We start from the raw sequence: 27,708 nt of genomic DNA, 5'->3' as shown, positions 1-27,708 counted from the left end.
TCGAGATAGCGAGCGGACACTGTTTCGGCAAGTAAAGGGGCATAACTCCAGAAATTATGGTCGGATAATGGCGGTTATCTACCTTGTCCGAGGTTTCATGGCAATTAACCTTGTTGTGAAGTTTGAAGTTAATCCGTTAATAATTACTCAAGATATCGAGCGGACACTGTTTCGGCAAATCCATAAAGGGGCATAAATCCACAAATTATGGTCGGATAATGACAGATATCCAACTTGTCCGAGGTTTCACGGTAATTAACCTTGTTGTGAAGTTTGAAGTTAATCCTTTAATAATTACTCGAGATATCGAGCGGACATCGTTTGCCCGCCCGACCGCCCGCCCGCCCGCCCGCTCACGTGATAACATAATACGTCCCTGTCTTCGACGGGCGTATAAAAATGTGCGTGCATAGTAAATAAAAACAAAATTCGTTGGTTATCTTTAACAACACATTTATGCGGTACAATGTTAACTTATTCACTCCTACATAGTTAAACTGGACTTGTCCAGTCTTTGATTTGGTAAGGTAAACATATGGCTTTACGGTTGAATGGGTTAACAATGTCACCATAAATAAACACTGGAAGACAAATCTCACTACATTCACTGATATGAATGCAGCAGGAAAGTGAAATAATTTCACATATGGGAGAGTATTCCAGACCTGAACTAGGAGACAACTTATAAGAAATTAATTTCTAACAGGAAAAAATAGCCTACCAGTAGACTTTTGATCTCTCTAAGATGACCTTCCGACTGTCAGGTATAGAAGGACATGTCTAGCTGACTTATGTTTGGACCTTCCAAATGTTTTTTGACTTCCGAACCTGTTAAATGTCAGGGGTCAGCTGAAAGCCCTGAAATAATTCAATAGTCTAACTACTTACATCATCACCATTGGCTTTGTTTGATCCGTAACTTTATCTGTGAAAAATCGCCTTCAACACTATTACCGTAATTTATGTAACCATAAAACAAGTTTCATGGTATACTGTATAAATGCAGTAAGTTTAGTTTTTCTTTTGTCAAATATCTTGATAGTCAAAATGGTTTGCATGTAAAACTAGGGAACATTTTCAAAACATCATGATTATAGTCCCTCTGTGTTGTGGAAGACACACCAGAACAATAGGTTTGAACGTTTCAAAACTACCCATGGAATATCTATCTACTATGCAAAGTACATGTACTACTGATTTATGAAACATGATGGTTTTGAAGATTTTCCTTTGACTTGGTACTCACCCAGTATCAACATTCTACCTTTATGCAGTTTCATAACAGATGTTTGAATTTAAGAAGTGGTTTGTAATATGAAAACTCATAATTGATTAAAATGTAACAGCATAAAAATATCTTGTGTATCATAAAATAGTTATTCATGATTTAACTCTTGTAAGTTAAGTTTCAAATTTTGAAAAGAAAACTCACTAAAGTTTCTTTTCTGAAATTAACTTACTAAAGTTAGATATAAACGATTATCACCAATAATTGATGATTGGTCCTTTATTACTGTGAATGTCAATTTTTCTATCAAACCACCATTGAAAAGCATATTTTCAATCTGAAATATTCATTTCAGCTTTTACACATCTGGCAGTTTGTTCTTAAACTTCATTTTTGTGTTTTGAGTGGTTTTATGGGGTGGTCTTTGCTTGCAAATATAATATTCCTCAACAATAGCTTGCGACTAACGCCTTAGCTATAAACTGTTCATTAAATTCTTCTGTTGATCCTTAAAAAATACTAAAAAAATAATTTTATACTCCAAATTAAGTATGTGCTACATAAACATTAGCACAAACAATAACAATAATCATGTACATAATTAGTGAAACAATAGTTTTTAAGTTTTTATAAGGCACACAATTTAATGCAACTGGTCTTAGAACAAAGCTAATCCATTCAAGAGGTCAAGAGATTGTAACTACATTGTTCTTCAGGTGCTTCAACCTCCATTTGAGTGACTTGTACAAAGCCATAAGCTTGTCATCCGAGACCAATAAAGACCTGCAGAAGTATCCTTGTGCCCTGTTGGAAGAAATTATACAAAAAAACTCATTAATAAACTATGTACAGTTAATATGTAAGTTAATAACTATGAAATAATCTTTAATATAAACATACTTGTACTAGTACACTCATATCTCCACACATTCAGTATATTTTTTCTCAACACATCCAGTACATATTTTCTCCACTCATCCAGTATATTTGTTTTTAAACTTTATACACAATTTGTGTAATCTATCACACATCCTGTTTCTTTTTCAGTTTTCTGTATTAAGCACTTTTTCTATCTCTATAATTCAGTTATATAATGTGTTTTATTTATTGTTTGATATCATATATATATATTTATATACATTGTATATCAATTTCTCTGCATCAATATCATTTTATAAATCCACTGAGTTTTAATTACCAGGTACCATTTGAATATTTTAATACACAATATATAGCTAGTAAAATTAAGAGGTGAAAGTCATTCAACCAAAGTGTTAGCATTACCACTGGCTCAAGTTAATAGATATCTGTTTCATCGTATTCCAGTACTGTTCAAATTTGATTTCACTAGCGGTATTTACATGAAGTTTAACACTCCCAAGAAAATGGAAACAGAAAGATTTCCATCTTCCCTATAGCTAAACATTGGTTTAAAACTAACAGAAATCCACCTTTAATGAAATAAAAGTCTAAACATAACTGTTCAAATATTAAGTCATCATTCTATATGACCTGACCTAATTGCTACTACAAGCATATGTAATCTGCCCTTAAAAGATCTATCACAGAATATATATCTTCACCTGACAATTTGTTTGCATTTCCGGATATAGCCTCTCTGCATCAAGCTCTGTGCATAGAACAGCTTACACCTTGCACTGTTGAGAGGATCTCCCATTTCTTCAGACAATTTCAGCTGCTGCAGTGATATCCTCCCTGCTTCCTCGGCCTGAAACATGCATATCTTACAATAATAGGACCAAGAACCCTTATTGTACAAAGTATAATAAGGTTCTTGGTCATACACGGTTTAGTTCATGATCATGGTCGTGTCATTGTGATATAATGCCACAGACCTATCAGTTTGATAAAATATTGCTGTGTATAGCCTGTTACATAACAGCCAGTGGTTATAACAATTACAGCAATACAGGTCAATTATATTACACAACACAAACGGTTACCTGATCCTGTAAAATGCACTTTTTAAAAACCAGACAACTGTCATGAAAACAAATTTCTATTATCAAATTTGTGTACAAGAAAATGCTAGCAAAACCTCATTTGGTGAAGAAAAACTTGCCGTTAATCTTTTGCCAACATTTGCTAAACGGAAAATTAAGGCTAGAAGTAGTTCAGCCCTGATATATAGTGTGGACTACACATCTGTGTGTAATGTATAGTGCCCATTGATACCTACATGGTGCTGGAAGTAGTACAGCCGTGATATATAATGTGGACTACACATCTGTGTGTAATGTATAGTGCCCATTGATACCTACATGGTGCTGGAAGTAGTACAGACGTGATATATAGTGTGGACTACACATCTGTGTGTAATGTATAGTGCCCATTGATACCTACATGGTGCTGGAAGTAGTACAGCCGTGATATATAGTGTGGACTACACATCTGTGTGTAATGTATAGTGCCCATTGATACCTACATGGTGCTGGAAGTAGTACAGACGTGATATATAGTGTGGACTACACATCTGTGTGTAATGTATAGTGCCCATTGATACCTACATGGTGCTGGAAGTAGTACAGACGTGATATATAGTGTGGACTACACATCTGTGTGTAATGTATAGTGCCCATTGATACCTACATGGTGCTGGAAGTAGTACAGACGTGATATATAGTGTGGACTACACATCTGTGTGTAATGTATAGTGCCCATTGATACCTACATGGTGCTGGAAGTAGTACAGACGTGATATATAGTGTGGACTACACATCTGTGTGTAATGTATAGTGCCCATTGATACCTACATGGTGCTGGAAGTAGTACAGACGTGATATATAGTGTGGACTACACATCTGTGTGTAATGTATAGTGCCCATTGATACCTACATGGTGCTGGAAGTAGTACAGACGTGATATATAGTGTGGACTACACATCTGTGTGTAATGTATAGTGCCCATTGATACCTACATGGTGCTGGAAGTAGTACAGACGTGATATATAGTGTGGACTACACATCTGTGTGTAATGTATAGTGCCCATTGATACCTACATGGTGCTGGAAGTAGTACAGACGTGATATATAGTGTGGACTACACATCTGTGTGTAATGTATAGTGCCCATTGATACCTACATGGTGCTGGAAGTAGTACAGACGTGATATATAGTGTGGACTACACATCTGTGTGTAATGTATAGTGCCCATTGATACCTACATGGTGCTGGAAGTAGTACAGACGTGATATATAGTGTGGACTACACATCTGTGTGTAATGTATAGTGCCCATTGATACCTACATGGTGCTGGAAGTAGTACAGACGTGATATATAGTGTGGACTACACATCTGTGTGTAATGTATAGTGCCCATTGATACCTACATGGTGCTGGAAGTAGTACAGACGTGATATATAGTGTGGACTACACATCTGTGTGTAATGTATAGTGCCCATTGATACCTACATGGTGCTGGAAGTAGTACAGACGTGATATATAGTGTGGACTACACATCTGTGTGTAATGTATAGTGCCCATTGATACCTACATGGTGCTGGAAGTAGTACAGACGTGATATATAGTGTGGACTACACATCTGTGTGTAATGTATAGTGCCCATTGATACCTACATGGTGCTGGAAGTAGTACAGACGTGATATATAGTGTGGACTACACATCTGTGTGTAATGTATAGTGCCCATTGATACCTACATGGTGCTGGAAGTAGTACAGACGTGATATATAGTGTGGACTACACATCTGTGTGTAATGTATAGTGCCCATTGATACCTACATGGTGCTGGAAGTAGTACAGACGTGATATATAGTGTGGACTACACATCTGTGTGTAATGTATAGTGCCCATTGATACCTACATGGTGCTGGAAGTAGTACAGACGTGATATATAGTGTGGACTACACATCTGTGTGTAATGTATAGTGCCCATTGATACCTACATGGTGCTGGAAGTAGTACAGACGTGATATATAGTGTGGACTACACATCTGTGTGTAATGTATAGTGCCCATTGATACCTACATGGTGCTGGAAGTAGTACAGACGTGATATATAGTGTGGACTACACATCTGTGTGTAATGTATAGTGCCCATTGATACCTACATGGTGCTGGAAGTAGTACAGACGTGATATATAGTGTGGACTACACATCTGTGTGTAATGTATAGTGCCCATTGATACCTACATGGTGCTGGAAGTAGTACAGACGTGATATATAGTGTGGACTACACATCTGTGTGTAATGTATAGTGCCCATTGATACCTACATGGTGCTGGAAGTAGTACAGACGTGATATTTAGTGTGGACTACACATCTGTGTGTAATGTATAGTGCCCATTGATACCTACATGGTGCTGGAAGTAGTCACCAAGTGATGAGTACCCTCCTCCCAGTGTTGACAGCCAGTTCATAGCATCATCAAACATTACTCTCTTGGCCATTTGACTCCACATTCTGTAATTCCTGGAAAACACACAAACAAGAGTACCGCAGGGCAGAACAATATACGCCCGTCGAATGCCATATAGTGTTATATACTTTCTTACATTGAAATAAGATCTGCATCATTCTAAGAGTGGTTAGCTGACATGCTATTAAAAATGTAGGAGAAAATCTCCGGACAAAAAATCAAATATTGAAATGAAAAAAGGGCAAGAACTTTTGCAAAAATTGTTGAATCAAAATTCTTTTCAAGGAAACACAACAACATATCATGATTATTTATAGCCTACTAAGTTTTAAAGAAATCTGTCAAAAAATGTAGTAGGAGATCTCTGTAAAAAAATTCAAATACTGAAATTAACAAAGGGCAATAACTTTTGGAAAAATCAAAATTCTTTTTTGAAGGGAGACATAACTTCATATCATGATTATAATGTGTACCGAGTTTGAAAGAGATAGGTTGAAAAATGTAGGAGGAGATTGCCGGACAAACAAAAGTTAACGCCGGACGGACAACCCCATACCATAATACTTCCGTCAAATTTGACAGGTGTATAAAAAAATACAATATACAAATATCATGGTTGCTTATTCAGCTGGCATTTTTACAAAATCAATGCAAAGATTTCATTTGCTGTAAGTAATATGTGACTTTGAGACCAAATCAACAAGTGCAAACTTTAAACGGTAAGTGTGTAAATATACGTGGGTTTCATATAGAGAGAAAACTGTTTTTGTCAAGTATAATGTGTGAGCAACAAGGCTACTGTATATACTGCCACAACTCATCAACGTGTAAATAATGGACTTTTATCATTTTATGCGCAACCGGTTGGACATTATAAATAATTAATGAAAAACTATCAAGACATCTCCAAAAGCTAAAAAGCTTACAACGATGTAGAATACAGCGAAAGATAAAGGGAAAGATGACAAATCTATCAAATATGAGGCATGGACAACTAGATATCAACTAAATTGATTAATGACATAACTCATTACAGTAATGTAATGTCTGTAGAATACTTACCATGCATAATCAATCTTTTGTCTTGGATACAATAAAACCAATTTCACTACATAAGGCACAAGCACAACTGAATCAAAGAATTCGTAAACATGGGAGATAGTCACTGAAGTTGGCACAATAAAGAGTTTAAATCCGAAATTCCTTGCCACAAATTTCAGGAACCTTCTCCTAAATATCCGTGACCTTTTCAGTTCACAACAAACACAAGACACAAGATGAGCATCAAATTGCAATGTCGCTTCCTTCACTGGAACAATATCAGAGAATGACACTCGCATCAAGTTACCGGGACTCTGATAATCACTATTTCCACAATTTCCCTTTACCACACACTGGTCATTTTGTGACTTTGTACTTCCAGAGGTTTTGTTGTTGTCTGAGGATTCTTTTTTCTGGTTGTCATCGTTATAATTTTTGGAGCTGGGGTCAAGTTTAAGCAGACAGAGATGTGTATGCTTTGTTTTCGTATCATACAGAAGTGTGAGACCAACTTCCTGGTAGTCCATTAAGACTGGTGATAATTCTCGGGAGAAAAAGCAGTATTCTTCCACAGAGTGATTTCCCCTTACATAAATGAGAACCTGCGACATTGTTGTTCATTATCATACAGGTTTTCAGGTTAAGATGCTGGTGTTAACTGCAGGGTTTCACCAGACCAAGGTCACTGACCAAACTTGATTTCTGAATCCATGTCACTGTAACAAAAGTAATATTAAAATACACATTATTATGATCTAACTCTTTGTCAATAAATTGGGCATAATGATAATAATAAATAATACACAACATTTAAATAGTGCACAATATAATTTGCAAAATTACTCTTAATAGGCGCATAACAACACATGAAAAATAGTAATCCTACAGTGACATTTATATATATAACATGACCAAAATCCTCCCTAAGCACCGGTTTCCATAGGTCACAGTACAAGATTTTGGGACACGCAACAAGAATTCTGTCTCCTACTGCAGTGATACAGGCTGACAAGCTCCTGAAGGTACTGGGGAACTGTTCCATTCAGTGTCAGTGCCTTGTATGTGTATACCAAAATGTTTTTCTCATTAATGATATTAATCTACTTAGAAAATTTCCAAGGACTGATTTGTCCATATATCCCGAGAGTTTTATAACCATTCAATATCTACGGTACATCAGCTGGTCTAACAGTTGAATGACTATAGTCAACAAGTCAGCCAACATGGTTATCAAGGGGGCATGCATGCATCCAAGACTTCTGAGGTCCCGAATTTAAATGCAGACCTTGACAAAGGCTTATATTTAATATGATGCGGCATCTAGATCTTTTGTCTGTCTGACATCACCTTTTTTTAGATTAAACAACCAAAAGGTCTAGGACAATGACATTTGGCCAGTAATATTTGGGGCTGAAAGGCTATTGAATTTGTTCAATTAAAAGAATTTGACCCAATTTCCAGGTCACAGGGGTACAATGTATTAAAACATTTTATAAATAAAGAGCAATCAAATTTGTTCAAATGTATGACCTTTGCCCACTTTCAAGACAATCAAATATCAGGATTTAAAAAAACCCAAAAAAACCCCACCTCTTACCACAGGAGCTTGTTTCGATCAATAAATAAAATGTTTACGATATTATATTGTTAGTGCTTCTAATATAACTAAATGTTTACCATAAAACCTATAGCTTTATGCCACTTTATCTCTTTTTTATCCAAACTAAAATTCTTTTCTTGTATCAAAATAACTATACAAAGCATTCATTTGATTTAGACACACCTGTTATGATCATTACAGACACACTGCAGTAACTAGGAGATCTTTTGATTCAGACACACCTGTTATCATCATTACAGACACACTGCAGTAACTAGGAGATCCTTTGATTTAGACACACCTGTTATCATCATTACACACACACTGCAGTAACTAGGAGATCCTTTGACTACAAAATGTAGATTTTGAGTTTGTGTGAGTTTGGACTTGAATAAGGGAGTTTCAAGGGAGATTGGTAAATGTTAGTCAAATGGGAGTCTCCCTCCTAATGAGGGAGATTTGACATTTATGATATAGCTATATATAGTGACATGCAATATACCTTTCACATCATTTTCCCATTGGATTCTATTTTAATTTACTTTATTTTTTCAAAAATTATTCTGACTTCCTGTGACATCCTATTTTGATCAAGCTTGACATCATGTTAGAGAAAATTTCCAGTGTTTCCTCTGGTATTATTAATATTATTATCAGTTACTCTGTTGTTGAGATATCGATCACTTTTCATTCCAACTTAAAAGTTATACTTTAACATTACTACCATATAGACACTGTTGTCACAATAACAAACTTTGATGTAAAAACATGTTTTTGCAAAGTAACCCATCATGGTTAGAATTCTGTTGTAACAGGAAAAGAACAAGAGGCCCAGAGGGCCTGTATCGCTCACCTGTTTCTTTTGTTACATGAGACTGACATATAGGTTACTTTAGACCAAATTTGGTAACTAGAACACAAGACATTTTAACATCTCTTAAATGCTTAAGATATTGTTGTTTTTAAATTAAAGCTTTTAACCCACGTTGACCTTTGACTCCAGCTAGCACTTAAAGTTGAAATTTGACCTCATTACTGTTATTCAGAAAAAGATTTGCACTGCTGGTCTACATAACATACCCAAGTATCGTGACTTTAAACCAAATGGTTCTTAGGATATCATTGTTTGAAGTTTTTAACCTATTTGAGCCCTGTGACCTTGAAACTAGTTCAAGGTCATTTTAATGAGGAAACTTTAGAGCACTCCATCCCAAGTACCTACTTGCCAAATATTATGACCCTGGGCCTTATGGAACTCGAGAAGAATATTGATAAAGCTTTTAACTCATGTTGACATTTGACCCCCAACTAGCACTTAAAGTTGACCTATGACCTTATTATTGTGAAAAAGAAAAGATTTGCACTGCTGGTCTACATAACATACTCAAGTATCATGACTCTAGTCCAAATGGTTCTTAGGATATTGTTGTTTGAGGTTTTTAACATATTTGACCCCTGTGACCTTGACACTAGGACAAGGTAATTTTAATGGGGAAATTTTAAAGCACTCTATCCCAAGTACCTACTGGCCAAATATCATGACCCTGGGCCTTATGGAACTTGAGAAGAAGATTGATAAAGCTTTTAACCCATGTTGACATTTGACCCCTGACTAGCACTTGAAGTTGACCTTTGACCTCATTACTGTAATAAGAAAAAGATTTGCACTGCTGGTCTACATTACATACCAAAGTATCATGACTCTAGTCCTAATGGTTCTTAGGATATTGTTGTTTCAATTTTTGAACATATTTGACCCCTGTGACCTTGAAAGTAGGTCAAGGTCATTTTAATGAAGAAACTTTATGACACTCCATCCCAGGTACCTATAGCTACTGGCCAAATATCATGACCCTAGGTCCTCCAGTTCTTCAGAAGAAGTCGTTTAAAAGAAAAAGTTGACGGCCAGACGTCAGAAGGACGACGCAGCATAAGCTCACATGGCCCGAGCTAAAAAAAACACGTACAGACTGGGATTCGGGACCTCTAGGAGCAATTGAGGTAGCTGGTTGCTGACATTTTCCCCGGTCCAGTTCCGCTACATTCCTCCAACTAGCCAAAGTTTCCTCTAAATACCATGCAGTCATGGAAGACTTTTGATGTCAGCACCTCAAACTTTTCGACACCAAAAGGTGTCTGAGAAATACATATTTTCATATAGAAGTCCACTCTGGCCCAATACCAGACATCTATCAGTCAAAATGTCTAACTCGGGCTACATTCCTCCCTCCTTTTTCTTAAAGTAAAGTATTCAACTTGAACTTGAATCTTGAGTTGGTTACGGGCACCAATTTAAATGTTACAGGAGCGGAAAAAAACACGGCCAGACTGAGATTCGAACGCAGGTCCATCAGAACTCTTGACAGAAGCTACATTGTACTGGATTGGGTACAATTTAGCTTCTGTCAATCGATTGTCGGCGACCAGTTAGCTCAAATGGTAGAGTGTATATCTAGAGTTCGGAGGGTCCTAGGTTCGAACCCGGCCTGGCAGTGCATTATTCCTCTGCTATTACAATATGACAATCGACCAAGTCCAGTTCTGCTTCACCATATTTGGAAAATTATAATAACAATGGAGCAGAACTGGACTGGTTCGATTGTCGGCGACCAGTTATCTCAAATGGTAGAGCGTACATCTAGAGTTCAGAGGGTCCTGTGTTTGAACCCGGCCTGGCAGTGCATTATTCCTCTGCTATAACAATATGACAATCGACCCTGAGTCCAGTTCTGCTTCACCATATTTGGAAAATTATAATAACAATGCAGCAGAACTGGACTGGGTAGATTGTAGGCGACCGGGTAGCTCAAATGGTAGAGCAACCGTCTAAAGTTCAGAGGGTCCTGGGTTCAAACCCGATGTCTGATATTTATTGATAATTTTCTAGCTTGTGATGACTTTCATCAATATTTTTAGTAAAAACAAAGCCAGGAAATTAATTTTCCAAAAGTAAATTCACACAGAATCCAATGGAAAAATGACATAACGTGAAGGACCTGTTGCACATCACTGTAGGTCTTTACAGCAAATACGCTCAATCGGTAGAGCATGCTGGACTTACAAAAAAGTACAGAAACTTCCTATTTTCAGATCTGAAGGTAGCAACCGAAACATCAAGAATTCGGGACCAATTGTCATGAAGTCAATGTAAAAATATCTGAAAATGAAAAAAGTATATCCCATAGTAAATATTTCGTTTTATCGTTCTCTTCAAACTGTCGCTTACATGACATTCTGTTGACCTGTCCAGGATATCAAATGACCGTCCGTCTGCACTGTTTCGGCACTGTCTGCTTGACATCTGTCTCTGGAACGTGCTTACCATCGGGATCATAAATTTTCTTGAAAGAGAAGTAAAACATCTCGTCTAACCTCGCGAGATTTGAAACTTTTTCAGAAAATGGCGGACATTTGTAAACAAGAAGTGGGGTAACGCAGGATACGACCTTCATATCTTTCTTGCTTCTACCAATAATTGAGATCGCGTCGAACAAAACAAAGAAATGTGAAACAAGGAAAGGACTGGATTAAATTTTACCGAAGGTGCAACTTCTAATTTTCTAAAACTGACATATATTCACAACTTGCATGCAACAGCTTGTCTTGGGTTGGCGCACATGTCGAATGTTTTGGTTTTTGACCAAGGCTTATTTTGTCATTTATCGTGTTAAATCGAATGTGTAGACACACCATAATACCCATTTTCAAATAAATCAATATAACTAGAACGATAAGTTTCCTTGAAATGAAAAAAAATAGCCAACAAATCTGGTGCCCGAGTGTTGACAGTGTTGTCAATACAAAATGTAAGCAAAAACAGGCACGCTTAATGCTCAATGAAAATGTTATGTTACAGGGCTACATTCGCGTATCCGGTTGAAACGGTTGAACCCGCAAAGAAAACGACAGGTACAGATTTGGACCGAGGCTGACCTCAGGAAAATTTGGTACGGGTAGATTGAGGGGTCCAGACGTACCTGACCGAAACTAAAATGCTGACTTTTGCCAATTTGCGTTATTTCTTTTAAAACAATGTCAAGTCACATGCAATTTTTAAGATACGTTATGTAATCTAGTGGACGCGTTTATTGTGGAAAATTTCTGCGCCAAACACACCGTTTCAACCGGGATACGCAAAAATTTTATTTTTTTATATAGGATAGTGAAAGTAGATTCGAAATGCATTCAACCATAACATACACGATGTTACCCAAATGCAGGATTATTACCCATGTGTGCCGTTGTGCCCAACCTGATGTTATGGTACGAGTACTGTCGCAAAATCTTGTGCTGTTACTCTACTCTGTGATATTCATGTATTGTTATATGCCTATTTTACCTGAATAATTATTATTATAAAGATGTATAAGAAAACATCAATAAACTTAGACAATTCTTTTTAAACTTAGCAGCTTTAATAAGGGGGGGGGGGGGGGCCAAATTAAATCTTAATTAACTATACTGCATGTCATTTGGTACAATTTTGGACTATTTTCCATCTACCCAGTCTCATAAAAAAATGTGTTGATTTCTAACAAAGACTGCTTGTGAAAATCTGATAAATATTCATTTATTACAAATTAGTGATGAGTGTACAAATAGAATAGTAACAGTATTGTCCAAGTCCTGAAATCAAAGACAAATTTAAAAGGAAAAACAGAAAGATATATATCTCTTTTAAAAGGTTTTCATTGCCGATATAATTTGAGCTTAAATTTGGCCTCATTCTAAACATAATATTAAGATACATTAATACATCATAACATGTCCTTTATTTGAAAAATTGGATATCAATTTCTTAAAAAGTACACTATTTTAGGAAATCCTTATACATGTATTACATGAAAAATAGCACCGTAAATTTAAAGAGAGTAGTGTGATTCCACCGGGGATCGAACCCGTGATCCCAGAATTCCCCTGTTGGACGCTCTACTACTGAGCTAAAGGGAAATTCGTTTATTTTTACTTGTAAACCAGATTTGGACAATTTCCTTCCCACTGTGATGAGGGGAAAAAAGTTATGTAGTTAGGACATAACCATTCATTATTTCCATCTATGTGGTAGTCTTCAGGATTTTTTCATATTTTTCAGGATTTCAGTAAATTTGTTAACACTGAAGAGCTTGAGGTGGTTGCTTTTCAAAACACATCCTAAATGTAACTCCATTCTCAAGAATGGATGATTATTACCCTCCTCCCAATCCTGCGTGGCCTGCTGGAAACTCTGGAGGAGGCAGGCCCAACCTGGACCTCAGCGAGTCAATGGGGTCAAGAATGGGGCCATTGGGACAGGCCAGTAAGCAGGATACAGGGATGGGTCATGCAGGGATTATGGACATGCATGCAAACGGAGATGTTAAAGCGTCCAATGGAATGACCAGTGTGCCTGTCATGGCCGCTAACTTGCCAATGGAGATGTTCAATCAAGCTTTCAATTTTGATGCAGCCATGCTGAATCCAATGTTTGCACAAAATGCCATGATGATGGGAATGATGAATTCACAAATGGAGAAAAAACCTGCTAAAGGTAAGTATATAGTAGTGTATTATGTCTGAAGATGTTATATTAATACATGTAGATAATATTTATAGATTTGTTTATGTCCCCATAACATTAGCAGTGGTTTTTTATTTAATTTAGTGAAGTGGACATTTTCTGTCTGTCTATCAATGTGACATCTGAGTTAGAATAGTATCTATCTCTAATACAACAAGTCAAAGTCATTAAACTATGCCGATATATCACCAGGAGCACGACCCCATCATATGATATTTAGGACACTGTTTCCTAAGTTTTCCTCTTCACTGACTTTGGTTACACTTTGCATTTAGCTCAATTTCTATCAAAGTGTGAATTTTACAACTATTTCCTAGTTTATTGAATACTTCATCAGAATTCCACGTCATAATAATAATAATAATAACAATTGGAGGTTCTTATATACCGCTTTATCACAACCTAGTTCATAGGTCGTCGCAAAGCGGTTCACAAATTATTATCCGTGGTTATAGGGCCTTTGCAACTAGCCAGTACATTTCTCAACTCCCTGGGGAGCATACAACCGGAGCTGCCATTTCGGCGCTAACAGCTAGCATTCAACAATTCTAGCACTGCCCAACCATGTACTCATTTACAGCTGAGTAGACTGGAACAAGCGGAGTAAAGTATCTTGCTCAAGGATACAACACATTGCCGTGCCGTGGCGCGACCCCACAACCCTTCGGTCACGAGCCCGGCGTCCTACCACTGGACTACTGTGCCTCATTTAACAACTAACGCTGAGTCATTTCCAGAAAAAAGCAAAATCATCTAATACAAGCTGTAAAAAATCTTCTGCCTGTGACGTGCAACTAGTACTGTAAATATGAAATGTATTTGCCAGTATGTTTGAAACAATGTACTATTTGTATGCGCAAAGAAAATTAGGTTTGGACCTGGTTATTTTGTAGTTTTAAAATGATGGAAGTTTTTCATTTGGTTTAAGATTGTCAGAGTTTCTTCCTTTAAGAATTCAGTGACAAAAGTAATATGAGAAAATGAGGCTGAAATGTTTCTAATGAAAATGTATGAAATATACATGTACATTGAGTTGTCACCAAAAAATCTAGCCAATGCAATGGGACAATAGATTAGGCCAGTCATAAACAGTTGATGTTGGTGGAAGAGTCATTAAATTAAAACTTTCTAATATAAGTGTATTAAGTACTGTTATTTAAATTTTGACATAATGGTATCAAAACATTTTTGAAGTGAAAAATAATTATCTGCAAGATTTCTGAAGTGGGTCTCATCTATTTTTATTTGAAACAATTTATACAAGAAAGCTAGAAAAGCCCAAAGATTTGTATATCTAAAACCGGTATGTACTATTAATAAAAACAATTAGTAACAATAAACATGTTTCTATGACTGAAGATTTAGACAACTTTCTTGTTTAGATATTATTATGTACGTGTATATATACCTTTGAGAGGGCATTTCAGAACATTTGCCTTTTTTCTTCAGATGCCACTATGGATATTCTAGAGCAGCAGCAGACCATGGAACAGTCCCGACTATTGCAGCGCTTCAAAGAACTACGCTCCTGGCAGCTGCAGCAGCAAGATATGCTGATGAATCAACAGCAAATGCAGTTGCAGGCACTGAAGTCAGAGCAACAGCGTACACAGGCACTAATTGCCAAACAGAGGGGTATGTTATACAGTGTGACTCCCAGAGGGGTATGTAATACAGCATGACTGTCAGAGGGGTATGTAATACAGCATGACTCTCAGAGGGGTATATAATACAGCATGACTGTCAGAGGGGTATGTAATACAGCGTGACTGTCAGAGGGATATGTAATACAGCATGACTGTCAGAGGGGTATGTAATACAGCATGACTCTCAGAGGGGTATATAATACAGCATGACTGTCAGAGGGGTATGTAATACAGTGTGACCTTCAGAGGGGTACGTAATACAGCATGACTGTCAGAGGGGTATGTAATACAGCATGACTCTCAGAGGGGTATATAATACAGCATGACTGTCAGAGGGGTATGTAATACAGTGTGACCTTCAGAGGGGTACGTAATACAGCATGACTGTCAGAGGGGTATGTAATACAGCATGACTCTCAGAGGGGTATATAATACAGCATGACTGTCAGAGGGGTATGTAATACAGTGTGACCTTCAGAGGGGTACGTAATACAGCATGACTGTCAGAGGGGTATGTAATACAGCATGACTCTCAGAGGGGTATATAATACAGCATGACTGTCAGAGGGGTATGTAATACAGTGTGACCTTCAGAGGGGTACGTAATACAGCATGACTGTCAGAGGGGTATGTAATACAGCATGACTCTCAGAGGGGTATATAATACAGCATGACTGTCAGAGGGGTATGTAATACAGTGTGACCTTCAGAGGGGTACGTAATACAGCATGACTGTCAGAGGGGTATGTAATACAGCATGACTCTCAGAGGGGTATATAATACAGCATGACTGTCAGAGGGGTATGTAATACAGCGTGACTGTCAGAGGGATATGTAATACAGCATGACTGTCAGAGGGGTATGTAATACAGCATGACTCTCAGAGGGGTATATAATACAGCATGACTGTCAGAGGGGTATGTAATACAGTGTGACCTTCAGAGGGGTACGTAATACAGCATGACTGTCAGAGGGGTATGTAATACAGCATGACTCTCAGAGGGGTATATAATACAGCATGACTGTCAGAGGGGTATGTAATACAGTGTGACCTTCAGAGGGGTACGTAATACAGCATGACTGTCAGAGGGGTATGTAATACAGCATGACTCTCAGAGGGGTATATAATACAGCATGACTGTCAGAGGGGTATGTAATACAGTGTGACCTTCAGAGGGGTACGTAATACAGCATGACTCTCAGAGGGGTATGTAATACAGCATGACTCTCAGAGGGGTATATAATACAGTGTGACTCTCAGAGGGGTATGTAATACAGTGTGACTCTCAGAGGGGTATGTAATACAGCATGACTCTCAGAGGGGTATGTAATACAGTGTGACTCTCAGAGGGGTATGTAATACAGCATGACTCTCAGAGGGGTATGTAATACAGCGTGACTCTCAGAGGGGTATGTAATACAGTGTGACTCTCAGAGGGGTATGTAATACAGTGTGACTCTCAGAGGGGTATGTAATACAGCGTGACTCTCAGAGGGGTATGTAATACAGCGTGACTCTCAGAGGGGTATGTAATACAGTGTGACTCTCAGAGGGGTATGTAATACAGCGTGACTCTCAGAGGGGTATGTAATACAGCGTGACTCTCAGAGGGGTATGTAATACAGCATGACTCTCAGAGGGGTATGTAATACAGCGTGACTCTCAGAGGGGTATGTAATACAGCATGACTCTCAGAGGGGTATGTAATACAGCGTGACTCTCAGAGGGGTATGTAATACAGCATGACTCTCAGAGGGGTATGTAATACAGCGTGACTCTCAGAGGGGTATGTAATACAGCGTGACTCTCAGAGGGGTATGTAATACAGTGTGACTCTCAGAGGGGTATGTAATACAGCGTGACTCTCAGAGGGGTATGTAATACAGCGTGACTCTCAGAGGGGTATGTAATACAGTGTGACTCTCAGAGGGGTATGTAATACAGCATGACTCTCAGAGGGGTATATAATACAGTGTGACTCTCAGAGGGGTATGTAATACAGTGTGTGTTTGTAGATTATGTATAATACAATGCAACATGACCATCTGGAAATTATATGTAATCCAGTCTTTTTCTGCAGTAATTCTCACAAAATTGGTTTCATTTTTTGAAATTTAGAACAAAATAATCAAGTGAATTTAGCTATTCTGATATCATGCTATTGCACTTGCTGAGTCAGAAAAATGCCAAAAAAAATAACATTCATATTTGTAAAAACAAGTCACGACTAGTAAAAAGTGCAAAGTGTCAAGAAAAAATCAGGAAAATAATGTTTTTGGCTAGATTGAATAAGTATACATAAATAAAAGATCAAAATACAGTTTAAAAAATTGGTAAATACAAATATTAAACAGCTTTTAGTTGGCATCATTGTCAATGTTATTGCTCACTGGAATGCGACAATTTCTGTGAAGTGTGCTAGCATGTCTTGTTGATGATGTCAATGAATCCCAAAATTCTAAAATCTGTTCAGTATTTAAAGCATATGTAAATAAAACAAATACAAAAACATTGGTATTTTCATATTCAATCTAATTTTCTCTATTGTTTGAGAATTGTAGAAATTGGTTTAATATATTAATAAAATAGTTAACCATCTCACAAATATAATGAAGTTGTTTTGAACAGTCACATTAACGCTATATTTGAAAAAATGTCAACTGGAAAGATCCTGCTATGTTAAACGTGAGCTTGTTTTGTTTACTTTCCATCTCTCATTTTCAGGAGGGAAACAAGATAGGCCAATGAATAACCCCATGTCTCCCACTAAGACCCCGCCCATCAGACAGAGGGGACAGGGACCAGGGTTCCCACCCATGATGCAAAATGGCAGCATGCAGAGACCCCCTAACTTCCAGTCTCTGCCACCTACCATGATGGAAGTAAGTGATACTAATTTAACCCTTTCACCATTGTAGACCATAATAGACTGATCCAGATCAATGCACAGTAGAGCTATTAAAGTTACATAGGGGTGAAAGGGTTAAAAGAATCACTGATTAAGTGAAAACAAAAAATTATCCAAGGTACAATGTACTTTCAAAATATTTGAAATTTGCCTTGGGAGATTTGGGAGGGGTTAAAGGTTGCAATCAAAGGTGATTGCTTCTCAGCGACAAAGGGAGTAGGGAGTGAAAGAGTCTATTAATGAATGATTTTGTGACATCAGTTTTTGAATGACAGGTTAAAAAATATATAGTAAGTCTTCATAATAGTATAACTTAAGGGTTAGTGTCTTTTCACATACAGACTATTTCTCTTCCTGGAAGTACTTATTAGATAAATCTGTCCACAAAAATGTTGAAAGTGACTTGGAATCCCATACAAAGGGTTGTAAATGTTATGGTGTACTATAGGTTTGGTTTTGTTTTGTTTAATTTTGTTTTACGTCCTATTAACAGCTAAGGTCATTTAAGGATGTGCCTCCATGTGTGTAGTGTATGCGTGCTTGCTTGACAGGGTATTTTGGTGTGCTTGCCTCCTTGTGATTGCGCGGATCTGATGGCGACTTTATAGTGCTATCTCACTGAAATACCATGCCAAAGGCACCCAGCACAGCATTCCGCCCGGTCACATTATACTGACAATGGGTGAACCAGTTGTCATTCCCCTAAATGCTGAACGTTAAGCTTGGAATAACAACTACCATTTTTTAAAGGACTTTGGTATGTCCCGGCCTGGGGACTGAACCCATTGCCTTCCTCACCTGGGCGAACGCTCAACATTCAAGCCAAAAGTAAGGTGTTGCCAAGCAAAGCGTTAGGAAATAAAAGGTAGTAAGAAGTAGAAAGAAAGATAAAGATCCAAAATATTGCAAATGGGCGCAGCAGATTTATTATGGTCGCTTTTGAGTCCCCAAATAGAGGACACCAAAGCAATTCCCCAATTCTGCAGGGGGTTCCCACTTAAGTCGCCTCCTACCATTCTTTTCCCGATCCTCCACCTGCAGGAGTGGTGTACTATAGGATTATCTTTATTGACTACAAACTCATAAGATAAACTGGGAAATGCCGACTACACAACTTGTTTTCCCTGGTTTGAGTATTAAGTTTTAAAATTTCTAATCATCTATGGATTAAATGGAGAGGGGGTTAATTTCATTCCACAATATTTTGTCAGTAATTTTGTGCCTGGAATTAACAAAGTGATATCCTTTAAAAAAAATATAAATGCATTCTTTTTCTCATTTTTCCTTAAATAATGAAATGCTTAATATAGAAGATGGATTATTTTCTCGTTTCCTTTAAAAGAAAAGTTCAACAGTAAGGCCGGGCGCCATTAGCTTCGTCAATATTCTATAAAAACCTGTAGGAGAATGAACTTCATAGTCCTGTTCCACAAACCTTGATTCTATTTGGTGTTTTTCCAACAGCAAGCCGGTGGTCAGTTGCCTCGTCCAGTGATGTACGTCAACCTTGATGAGGAAAATGATGAAGTAAAAACTAATCCTGACTTGTTCAGTGACACAAACTCGGCAACAGGAAGTCAGGCAATGACAGACGAGTTCCCTAACTTAGAATCCGTGTCTGAGGTTGGGGAAAATAACAATGTGATGGTAAATCAGATGTCTCATCGCCATGGAAACCATGAAAGGACATTACCACCCTCTCAGATGTACCAGTCAATGCCGTCCCAAGGTCACATGGCTCCGACTAAACTAGGGAGAACTCAGGTAAATTACAAATCTAACCATATATGGTCCAATAATTTGGTCTGTCAGAAGATCCTGTTTATTTTCTTTTTTTATGGCGAGAAAATTTCTTTATTTTTCTTGCAAGGATGCAAGATATTTTGAAAATTCCATTCAAAGGATTCAGTTTTTAGGCTTATCTCTTCAGTAATGTCCATTTTAAATGTAGCAAGGCATACATATTGTATTAGACTTAAGTTTCATTTTGTTTTGTTTTTCTTCTCGGATACTTCTTCCACTTTTAGTTTATTTTTTTCTGATCCTTCACTACTTCTGTGAAATCTTGTCCAGGTGGTAACTTATAAATCATTGAAGATATCTTGTTGAAACTTGAAATGTACCTACATCGCTCATAGAAGGTATGAAAACACTGTAATTAGGTTACTGTGACCTAAACTGCTAGGTCAAAGGTCAAATAAGTGCAAAATTTTCAGTGAAATATTGCCTGGGCTGTAGATTTTAAACCATTGAGAATATCTTGATTGAACTATAACTGCATCACCCACAGCAGATTTGCAGAGCTCTGTCACTGTAATCATCACCTTTAGGTCAACGTGATTAACAAAAACATATCTCTAGTTACAAATTCTATTGCTGTAGATCTATTATGTTCTATTAAATGAAAGTGTACCTGAATGTGATGTCTTATTCACTTGTTTGACATTTTATGCATCCGTACGTTATTGTTATCAGCTCTACTCTGTTCGTACATGTTTTATTTACAGTTTTAGTTCAACAATAGAAAAATACCATTTTGTTTTATTTTCAGGGAATGTTAGATAAGAGTAAAAAGTCCTCTGCAATTTATACAAACGAATTAGAGATGGATGAAGGTATCGGGACATTGCGGTTATCCAGTCCGCTTGATCAGGCGCTGAGCTGCGAGGTAGAAACTGATTATGACCATATTAATGGGCATGAAGCAGGAAGGGAACAAGATGATGACATCAACGATGAATTAGAACAACATCCGTTAGATGATGACGAGGATGAATTTGATGAAAATGAGGATGATACAACATTAGAAAGAAGATACAAAGTAATTATTTTCTAATTTGAACACAAAATGTTTCCATAACCTATGCTGATATTCACCTCCAACTTCAAAGAGTTGCTTATTATGATACCTGTAAAAATCCTAATAGGAATGATAACTTGACAAAGTGGTACACAAAACTGCTATATATATACCACTTTAATACTGCACCAAATTACAATGAAATCAACCACTGATACCCTACACTACCACATCAACCCCTGCCACCTATCCAGTAGTGACAACAATATTTGTTTAACATCTTGTACATTAATAAGTCTATGTTTGGATTTTATTAATAACTTTATCAAATAGGCATCTTATGGTCATGATCACGGTACACACACATTTGGGTCGTGGTGGTCGAATTGTTACTGTGTCTGAATGTCTACCATCACTGGCCCTCCACCACTTGGTCACGGGTTCAAGGCCTATGTGGGGCAGTTGCCAGGTATTGGCTGCAGGATGATGCTTTTTTTCTCTGGGCACTCTGGTTTTCCTCCACCACCAAACCTTGACACATTCTTGAACGACCACAGCTGTTAATAAGATGTAAAACACAAACAAATCAAACCAAACCCACACATGGTTTGTCATGTTGAGAATCTTGTGATACAATATTGTTTTAAATTTGTAATTACGTATAAAAGATACTAACAACTTCATTTCGTCATTATGATATCATATATAAATATAAGCATTGAATTGTATTGAATATTTATTTTACAGGATGAAGAAGTTCATCCTGATGAAAGACCTATCAAGCCTGGATTGGCAGGTAAGTACTGTAAAACAGGTGTATTTCCCATATAGGGTAATGTTCATAGTTGCATTTCAAAGACCTTATCCAAGAGGATTTAAATATGACGAGGTAACAACATCAAATGATATGGTTTTCTTCCTTTAATTCATATTTTCAATAAATACCCACAATACTTTTAAGTTTACAGTTGACTCTCCCAAATAGAAGTAATTTACAATGGTTTGGTAGATCACCTCTGTACCTTTACATGTTTAGACAATTGCCAGTCAACATTATTATTTGTGACATATTTTATTTGTTTTGTAACTCTTTTGGAAGGAGTTATCACAGTAATATTGGAGAAGCATACATCCTTAAGGTAGGAGTTGGAAAAAAAAAGTTTTACATTCATTTTTATTTTGCTCTTGTAGGGAAGAAAACTTTTGAACAAATGTTAGAAGAACAACTTCGAGATGAAGAGGAGAAGGTAAAGATTGTTTTATTGTTTTATCTGAAATAAGACCATTTCAGAAAATGTTTTGAATCTTGGCCTCAATATCATGAAATAAAATATACTCTAGTTTCAAAGTAATGTTAGTTGATGGCTTTCATTTGCAACTTGACATGTTGTTTTGGTGATGGTTTATGATAAAAACTTGGTTTTATTTACAATTTACAAGATTTTTGCATTTTCTGTACATTTCTTGCAGTTATTTTAATTTCACAAACATGTTAAACCTATCCCCTTTGATTTGATATTTGACATCTTGAAGTTATGGATGAAGTGCAAAAACTGATTTCCGAATACAAACTACTTCTAGTACAATGTACAGCATGTGTGAAAGGTCTGCTGTATTAATGAGTGGTGCAAACAACAGTTGGACAGGTTAAGTTTATTAATTGTAGAAATGTTTTTTTTTTATTCTAGATAACTCGTAAAGCTCAATAACATTTACACTCCTGAAAACTGCCAAACCAAATAGTGTGCATGCTCTTAAGCTATGAAATGGTTTCATATTTCAAAGTTTGAAATGTCTGATTTTTGACAGCTGCAGGCTAAACAGGAGGAGGATTCTACCCAGAGTCCTAGGCGGCCCTTCCTGAAGAGAGGAGAGGGTATAGCACGGTTTGCTCAGATCAAGGGGTCAGGAAGACAGACAGGGAGTAAAAGGGAGGTTACTTCTGTCAGTCGAGACAACAAATCAGCACCATCAACTAAACCCAACAGTAAAGCTTCAAGCCAGTCTAATACAAAACCTGCTGTCAAGTCTCCGCGGGGTAAATCTAAGGTAAAAGATCCCTACTGTCAGGGTTACACAATAGTTGGTCTGGAGTGTTCAAGTCTCCGCGGGGTAAATCTAAGGTAAAAGATCCCTACTGTCAGGGTCACATAATAGTTGGTCTGGAGTGTTTAAGTCTCCACGGGGTAAATCTAAGGTAAAAGATCCCTACTGTCAGGGTCACACCATAGTTGGTCTAGAGTGTTTAAGTCTCCGCGGGGTCAATCTAAGGTAAAAGATCCCTACTGTCAGGGTCACACACTAGTTGGTCTGGAGTGTTTAAGTCTGCGAGGGGTAAATCTAAGGGAAAAGATCCCTACTGTCAGGGTCACACCATAGTTGGTCTAGAGTGTTTAAGTCTCCACGGGGTAAATCTAAGGTAAAAGATCCATACTGTCAGGGTCACACAATAGTTGGTCTAGAGTCTTTAAGTCTCCGCGGGGTAAATCTAAGGTAAAAGATCCCTACTGTAAGGGTCAAACAATAGTTGGTCTAGAGTGTTTAAGTCTCCGCGTGGTAAATCTAAGGTAAAAGATCCCTACTGTCAGGGTCACACAATAGTTGGTCTAGAGTGTTCAAGTCTCTGCGGGGTAAATCTAAGGTCAAATATCCCTACTGTCAGGGTCACACAATAGTTGGTCTAGAGTGTTCAAGTCTCCGCGGGGTAAATCTAAGGTAAAAGATCCCTACTGTCAGGGTCACACAATAGTTGGTCTAGAGTGTTCAAGTCTCCGCGGGGTAAATCTAAGGTAAAAGATCCCTACTGTCAGGGTCACGCAATAGTTGGTCTAGAGTGTTTAAGTCTCCGTGGGGTAAATCAAAGGTAAAAGATCCCTACTGTCAGGGTTACACAATAGTTGATCTGGAGTGTTTAAGTCTCTGCGGGGTAAATCGAAGGTAAAAGATCCCTACTGTCAGGGTTACACAATAGTTGGTCTGGAGTGTTTAGCATACCATACCATATCATCCTCAGCATACCACTAAAAATTATTAATCCTTTAAATAGGGAAGCTGAAAACACTGTTACAGCCTTAACTTAATTGCAATTTCATTTCAAATTTCAAAACTTCTTGATTTGATTGAAATTTTAAAGTTTCTTTCTAGTTTCATGTTATTATCTTTTTGTTTTTTTCTCCATGTGAGAAAATTTAAGAAACAAATTTTCCATTAAAATATGTATGCTATCATGACTGTTGTATTGAAATTGTATCATGAGGCTGAAAATTATGCATAAAAAATACATCAATTTTGTAAAGTGTGAATTTCATCAGATCCCTGATGACTATGACAACTGCTGCCTTTATGAACTGTTTTAATTTTGTCAATTACAGGTCAATGTTTTTGTTAAAGCTTGTTTCGTGTTGTTTTATCATTACTATCCTGATTCTCACTTTTAGAGTCTGATTTTACTTAGAATTGAATTAGATTTATATGGCCGGTGTCCTTGCTGAAGCAAATTAAATGATGCTTACTCTTGGTCTTTAATTATTTCCATTTATATACTTTTTCATGGTCTGCACGTAAATTTATTTTTATTTGCTCATATTCTGCCCTTATACAATTTGGAGTTTGAAATATTTTTTGTTCACACTTTGGTATTCTTGTTTTTATCTCAGAAACCACAGACAAAGCTCGTTCTGAAGACATCCCCTAGAAATCAACCATCTAAAAATACCAACCAATCATCAGTCAAACCAAAAACTGGATTGACCAGTCAGAGACATGCAAGCAAACAACCCAGTGATACAAACTTAACAGGTGAAAGTCGAAAGACAGATGAAATTCAAAATCATTTTCAAGGAATTTATCAAGGTCAAAGCCAGAAGGACCCGAGTCAAAACAGACCAAACAGACAGAGCACTTATCGATCAGAAATTGAAGAGATCAAGTCACGGATTCCCACGAGATCCTCCAGAACCCCTGATTCTATTCCAGATGACACCTCCTTTGTTGAAAAATTACAGCAGAGGGAAATGAATGTTGAGGTAAGTTACAATTTTGTCTTTAATTTTTCCGTTAAGAAGTTTTTTAACCATTATGAGGGTTGTTTTTTAATTATTATGAGGGTTGTTTTTTAACCATTATGAGGGTTTTTATTTAACCATTATGAGGGTTTTTATTTAACCATTATGAGGGTGGTTTTTTAACCATTATGAGGGTTTTAATTTTCCTTTTCTGAAGAAGTTTATTTGTTATTATGAGACCTTATTTGCCCTATGAAACTTTCAACCAAGTCTAATAATTATGATCATAACAATATTTCATTATTTTCTCTAGTCGAGAGATTTCTATGCAAACCTCAGAAAATCTATTGATCACTTGGCCAGATATCCTCCTTTCATATAGTCCACAGTTCGGATTTACAGTTCATTTTCAATACATTTCTGCCATCCTATATTTTCAAACTTTTTGCTTTATAAAATAGAAATCTCTCTACTAAGTAGAGAAAATAATGAAATATTGTGATGATCATAATAATTGGAATTATTTTGTTTGACGTCCTATTAACATCTAACACGCTTGTGTTGTGTAAGCGTGCGAGTGTGTATGTATGCTGGAGGAACTGGCTTTCTCCTGCCCACACAACTCCAATAACCAAGGAGGAGTAGACAATGGTCTGGTAGGTTCTACAGTGTCGTCTGTGCTGTTACATTCAAGTGAAATGGCAATGTGGTAAAAAGAGGCTGTTGGAAACACTATCACAACACCAGATTGAACACTTCTATGCATCCACAAGCATGTAGACATGTACAGGTAGGAACCAAGTGGCATACGACCAGTAGTCAGCGCCATAGATAGCTCCTGTAGACATGTGCAGGTAGGAACCAAGTGGCATACGACCAGTAGTCAGGGCCATAGATAGCTCCTGTAAAATTCTATTGTATTGATTTTACTCATCGTAGGAATTGTACATCTTTGTATTGTAAAACACCTAAGAGTGGCTTGTTCTAGTTGATAAAATATTGTAAAATGATAATATTTAACTATATTTCATTACACACATTGCCGAATACCCTTTAAAACTTAACTTCAGTATGTTTACAATTTTCAGTTTGAGAGGGAAGACTTGGATGAATTTGAAATGCTGGAGAATTTTGCAGACAATGCATCTTTCTGTAGTAACTCTTCAGTGGTTGTCAAGGTGATGCAGCGAGACCGCCTCAGACAATCGAACAGGACGCAGCAGCAGGTAGGCTTCTCATACCATTACCTGATGAGGCTTTGCTTTGTCTGACTCTGGCTCAATTTTAGGTGTAGGTCACTACACAATATGTTATTGTACAGTAGAGAATCAAATGTCAGAACCCAAACGGGAGACATGTAAATATAAATGGTTTGAATAAGCAGTCGTTTAAAAAAGCATTTGCACAGCAGTAAAGTAAGCTATTGGGGGCATGTCCTAGGTTCAAACATTTGAAAGTTAAGATAATAGGCGTTCCATTAATATGTGTAATTTTTGTAGGTCAAGGTCAATAGAAGCTGAAGGGTGGTAAACTGTTAACATGATAAGATATCCTGTATTATAAATTAAAACAAAAGATTACGTATTGTTTCCAGTATTAAAAGTTTGTATCTATATTTTGTCCATTGTCATGTTATTTACTCGTCTAACATGTATTTACAATCTCCTGCAGTCTCCCAGACAGTCAGTAGCTAAGCAACTTGAAGCCAATGTTAACAAGGATCCACACACTACACAATCAAGGTTGGTATGATACTTACCTGTATACAGTACTACACACTCAAGGTTGGTGTGATACTTACCTGTATACAGTACTACACAATCAAGGTTGGTATGATACTCACCTGTATACAGTACTACACACTCAAGGTTGGTGTGATACTTACCTGTATACAGTACTACACAATCAAGGTTGGTATGATACTTACCTGTATACAGTACTACACAATCAAGGTTGGTATGATACTTACCTGTATACAGTACTACACAATCAAGGTTGGTATGATACTTACCTGTATACAGTACTACACAATCAAGGTTGGTATGATACTTACCTGTATACAGTACTACACAATCAAGGTTGGTATGATACTTACCTGTATACAGTACTACACAATCAAGGTTGGTATGATACTTACCTGTATACAGTACTACACAATCAAGGTTGGTATGATACTTACCTGTATACAGTACTACACAATCAAGGTTGGTATGATACTTACCTGTATACAGTACTACACAATCAAGGTTGGTATGATACTTACCTGTATACAGTACTACACAATCAAGGTTGGTATGATACTTACCTGTATACAGTACTACACAATCAAGGTTGGTATGATACTTACCTGTATACAGTACTACACAATCAAGGTTGGTATGATACTTACCTGTATACAGTACTACACAATCAAGGTTGGTATGATACTTACCTGTATACAGTACTACACAATCAAGGTTGGTATGATACTTACCTGTATACAGTACTACACAATCAAGGTTGGTATGATACTTACCTGTATACAGTACT

General features: G+C 37.1%; 2 protein-coding genes across 2 annotated transcripts in view; one reads left to right on the top strand and one right to left on the bottom strand.

Annotated features, from left to right (window-relative positions):
• Positions 1 to 360: 360 nt before the first annotated feature.
• On the bottom strand, positions 361 to 11,563 carry LOC110445142. Its single transcript, XM_021489570.1, has 5 exons — positions 11,490 to 11,563; positions 6,685 to 7,379; positions 5,561 to 5,675; positions 2,812 to 2,957; positions 361 to 2,032 (listed from the first exon to the last, which is right to left on the bottom strand). The coding sequence occupies exons 2-5, from the start codon at positions 7,272 to 7,274 to the stop codon at positions 1,915 to 1,917; spliced, it is 969 nt and encodes a 322-aa protein (XP_021345245.1). The 5' UTR covers positions 7,275 to 7,379; positions 11,490 to 11,563; the 3' UTR covers positions 361 to 1,914.
• Positions 11,564 to 11,658: 95 nt separating this feature from the next.
• LOC110445135 (centromere protein J-like) overlaps positions 11,659 to 27,708 on the top strand; it is a 33,162-nt gene continuing 17,112 nt past the window's right edge. Inside the window, exons 1-12 of the mRNA XM_021489559.1 lie at positions 11,659 to 11,806; positions 13,356 to 13,790; positions 15,270 to 15,455; positions 18,192 to 18,349; positions 19,840 to 20,139; positions 20,927 to 21,196; positions 21,923 to 21,971; positions 22,367 to 22,422; positions 22,985 to 23,224; positions 24,832 to 25,200; positions 26,268 to 26,405; positions 26,851 to 26,921. Of these exons, the coding sequence (XP_021345234.1) occupies positions 13,439 to 13,790; positions 15,270 to 15,455; positions 18,192 to 18,349; positions 19,840 to 20,139; positions 20,927 to 21,196; positions 21,923 to 21,971; positions 22,367 to 22,422; positions 22,985 to 23,224; positions 24,832 to 25,200; positions 26,268 to 26,405; positions 26,851 to 26,921 (2,189 nt within the window). The 5' untranslated portion in view covers positions 11,659 to 11,806; positions 13,356 to 13,438. The remainder of the gene's footprint in view (positions 11,807 to 13,355; positions 13,791 to 15,269; positions 15,456 to 18,191; positions 18,350 to 19,839; positions 20,140 to 20,926; positions 21,197 to 21,922; positions 21,972 to 22,366; positions 22,423 to 22,984; positions 23,225 to 24,831; positions 25,201 to 26,267; positions 26,406 to 26,850; positions 26,922 to 27,708) is intronic.

This window comes from Mizuhopecten yessoensis, unplaced genomic scaffold, assembly GCF_002113885.1.
Source record: "Mizuhopecten yessoensis strain PY_sf001 unplaced genomic scaffold, ASM211388v2 scaffold245, whole genome shotgun sequence".
Classification (NCBI taxonomy): domain Eukaryota; kingdom Metazoa; phylum Mollusca; class Bivalvia; order Pectinida; family Pectinidae; genus Mizuhopecten; species Mizuhopecten yessoensis.
This window is presented reverse-complemented; position numbering and strand designations above follow the sequence as displayed.